General features: G+C 40.4%; 2 protein-coding genes across 4 annotated transcripts in view; both read right to left on the bottom strand.

Moving 5' to 3' along the window:
- Positions 1-3,596, bottom strand: part of fbxo38 (F-box protein 38) — a 38,793-nt gene that overhangs the window by 23,219 nt on the left and 11,978 nt on the right. The window lies entirely within an intron of this gene.
- Positions 1,835-3,086, bottom strand: LOC118333522 (F-box only protein 38-like; the record flags this gene model as incomplete). Its single annotated transcript, XM_035669208.1, is given in 1 exon segment — positions 1,835-3,086. A coding segment is annotated over 1 exon segment (179 nt), but the record flags the coding sequence as incomplete, so codon positions are not given.

Raw genomic sequence — 3,596 nt, 5'->3', positions numbered from 1 at the left:
AAAAACAAGGAAGAGAGAGTCAAAGATATATATATAAAAGAAAACATTGTCAAAAAATTTCTCCCCTAGATACAGAGCAAGTCGTCTCTCATAAATCACGCCAGGCGTTCGCCCAAAAAGCTGCCCAGTTCTAATGCCTATAAGAGCCCAGCACTCGTTTTCCTGAGCCACGACCTCAAGAGAAAACGCCAGCTGGAATGACGAGCATGCCGGCCTATACATGTCATCACTGGTCACACTTGGGCAGGGCTTCCAGAGCAAAAAACTACAGAACTTCACCAGACATTGCGCGTTTTTGCATAACTTACCCACACCCGACTCCACTAATTAATTTAGTGACCCTCAGAATTGGCGGTAAATCGGTGTGCCAGTTACCGCGACGGTGCAATAACTATCTTATTATATTTACGGGTGTCGCTGAGTGGGGAAAATCTATTAGAAACGTGAACGGGTTTGGGGTGAACTGTGGGCCTTCGGCGTTTATGCTTCCTCTGTTCAGTCACCCAGCCTCCCTGGTTTCTGCTTGAACTATTGCTGAAATTTTTATTTAGGATGGAAATATTCAAGTTTTATCAACAGACTGGAAGTAAAGACAACAATATAAAACATTTTATTTGTTACCAACTGATTAAGGGGGTGGCTTAAGAAAACTGTTTACTGTTACAGTCAGTTATATCTATATCAGATAGCCTATTACTGCTTTTTGTGACTACATTTAACCAAATAGTGCTATATAAAATTCACCTGCCACTAGATATCACACAAGGGCACCTGCATCTCAGACCAAAACAATGTGGGCAAATAATCTAATAATAAATTCCATGGTTAGGGGTAGAGAATCAGAGATGAGGACATAACACAGACAACAGTTATTTTATGTCATTTTATTTTTCAGTATGTGAAATAATCTTTCCTTATAAACATATAAAGACCATGGAAGCATATTGTCATCCATGACATCTGTACAGTCAATACACAAAGAGAAGGCTGGACTCGTTCAGTGCATTCCACCTACAAATGAATCTTCAGCATTCATGGTTTAATTCTTTTTCAACCAAAACCTTATTCCATATTTGCAGAAAAGCCACATCCTGAAGCTATAACAGTCCATTCTATCCAGTGCTCTGTAGTCCTACAGGGCAGGGCTATCCATATATGACCAATGAAATCCCTTATACACCAGCCGATTCCCTGATTCCTTCAAGAAGCTAGAGTAAAACGTAACAGAACCTTTTCCTTAGCAATGAAAATAAGTTCTTAAAAATAAAAATAAATCTAATTTCTCAAGGCTTTAAAGAGTTTGATGGTTCAATTCATGTTAGACACTTTATAGACAAGAGAAGTTAAGGGCTGACATAAGAATACTTTAGAGATAGGAGCATCTCCATCTGTCATAATGTACACAATCCAGAAACAGATTTTTTATCCATGATGGGCATCACATAGACTTGGTTAAGGATCAGACTTTGAGAAGCAGTGAAGCACCAGGAGAATGAAGATGATAACTACATGTAAACTTTGTTTCCCTCTTTGTGCACTACAGAATAGATTGTTCAGTGTATGTTTGTTATGTTTTTGTTTGCTGTATTATCCTCAGTAACCTGGTTACACATACTGTAATAATTCATGACGACACTGACCCATCCTTCTTCTACAATCCCTGCAGGCAGATGTGAATAAGTACAGAGTACAGCCACATGGAACAATATTAATTATTATAATTTTTTCTGAATGCATTTCTTCTCAGAATTAAAATTCTTATTTCCTCAAAGTTCATACTTATCTCCGAACTTATTTTTCCACATGGTTGCCGTCCCTCTTGTTGAAGTTGTTGTCAGTGTCAAAAACAACAAACAAAAAAAAAAAACAGAAGGGCCAGGAACAAAATAAAGTTGCATTATCCATCATGACCAGTCAAGCAGGAAGATAAGCTGTTCCAGTGGCAGAATCATACATACTTTTACTACGAAACACAATGGCTGTGACTGGACAATGCTGAGATCTCACCTGCACTAACAGTGCTGTGGTTTCCTGTTTTCCCCATTTTTGTTCATGTGAACATTAGTTTTCTCTAAGACCTCAAAGTTTATCCATAGATGATGATTATGATGACAGAGGTTCAATCAGAGCAGCTCGGCTTCAGCTCGGCTTCAGAGGTGTTTATTCTTTGGACACATCTACCTGGGCTAACTATCCAAACAAAAGCCTTCTGTTTGTTATCACCTGTAACAAAACTGATGTTGTAGCAGCTTTGTAAAAATGAAACTTAAAAATGGATTAAAAAAAACATTTTCTAGGAGATTTCTGTCTAAGGCCATTTGTCTGTGATTGGTTAATTGTGAAACAGAGGTAGTGGACAGATGAAAGATCAGAACAACACTAGAGCATGGTCCTCTCTCTGCATGTGTTCTCAGGGCTAGCATGATAAACAAGGGAAACAGCTGAAAACACTAGCTGTGCAGGCAACTGGGGTTATGCAGTCAGTTGTGACCTCAACAGCAGAAAGAGCCAGGCCACTATTTGAACAGGACTGCATTAGAGACAGGCCTGTATTACCTTCAATTTGGTCCTATTGAACCGAAATCACAAAAATCCACATTCTTTGGAAAAGTTTTTGCAAAGTGCCTTCATCATGTTGAGTTTTGTCCATTTCTGTTGTCCAGTTCATCTTTGGTAGTGCCCCACCGCCCATGTCCCTTCAACTGTAGTTATTCCTTCTTCATGAAGCTAGTTAAGTCTGAATTATCATGTGCATGTCAGTGTAAACACACAGCCTTGACCTGCAGATTCCATAGCATATAGACTATTGATCTCTCCATCTCTTTTCCAAGAAAACCAAGTGTTTCGACAGTCAGGCACTGCTGGGATCCCTCTTGATGTTATGGAGAGAATAGTGTCCTGTGGTGTCTAGATGTAGTCATCGTCCACAGGTTCTCCTGGTGTATCACAGTGATGGAGGAAGAGGACCACCACTCTCTGAAACACTCCTCTTTTGCTCTGTCTGCGCTCTGAGATCTCCTCCCCGATGGTCTCCATGCAGATGTCTGCTGAGAGCTGGCCTTTACGCCGCGGGGCGTAGATGGTGGCTAACGTGACAAAACAGAGAGGAAAACCTTTTGAGTGTTTTTATCTTTTAGCCATCTTCAAAATATATACAAGACAAGTACTTACACATTCGTTCCATCATTTCTGTTACACATTAAAACAAAATACCTCATATAAATTATTAAAATAATCTCAACAATCAGACTTTTTGTACATACATGCATAGGCTACACTCATTCTCACCTTTTCCCTTCCTAAATAAACACAAATACACATGCACCCAGCAGACACCTCACCCGGCACCCAACACATTCAACAAAGCCGCCATTCCCATCTCAGAGTGTGGCAACTTCTTTAGCCTAGCACAAAGCATAGGGGGCAGCTGTTGTGCAGTGGCAGAGCGGGTCGTCCCCTAATCGGAAGGTTGTTGGTTCGATCCCCGGCTTCTCCTGCCCATGTCAAAGTATCCTTAAGCAAGATACTGAACCCCAAATTGCTCCCGGTGCTGTGCATCTGTGTGTGAATGTGTATGGATGAGTTAGTTTCTGTTT

The sequence above is a fragment of the Morone saxatilis genome, unplaced genomic scaffold, assembly GCF_004916995.1.
Source record: "Morone saxatilis isolate NCDOM2014 unplaced genomic scaffold, NCSU_SB_2.0 Contig22, whole genome shotgun sequence".
Lineage (NCBI taxonomy): Eukaryota > Metazoa > Chordata > Actinopteri > Moronidae > Morone > Morone saxatilis.
Note: the sequence above shows the minus strand (reverse complement) of the source record. Positions and strands in the feature narration are given on the sequence as shown.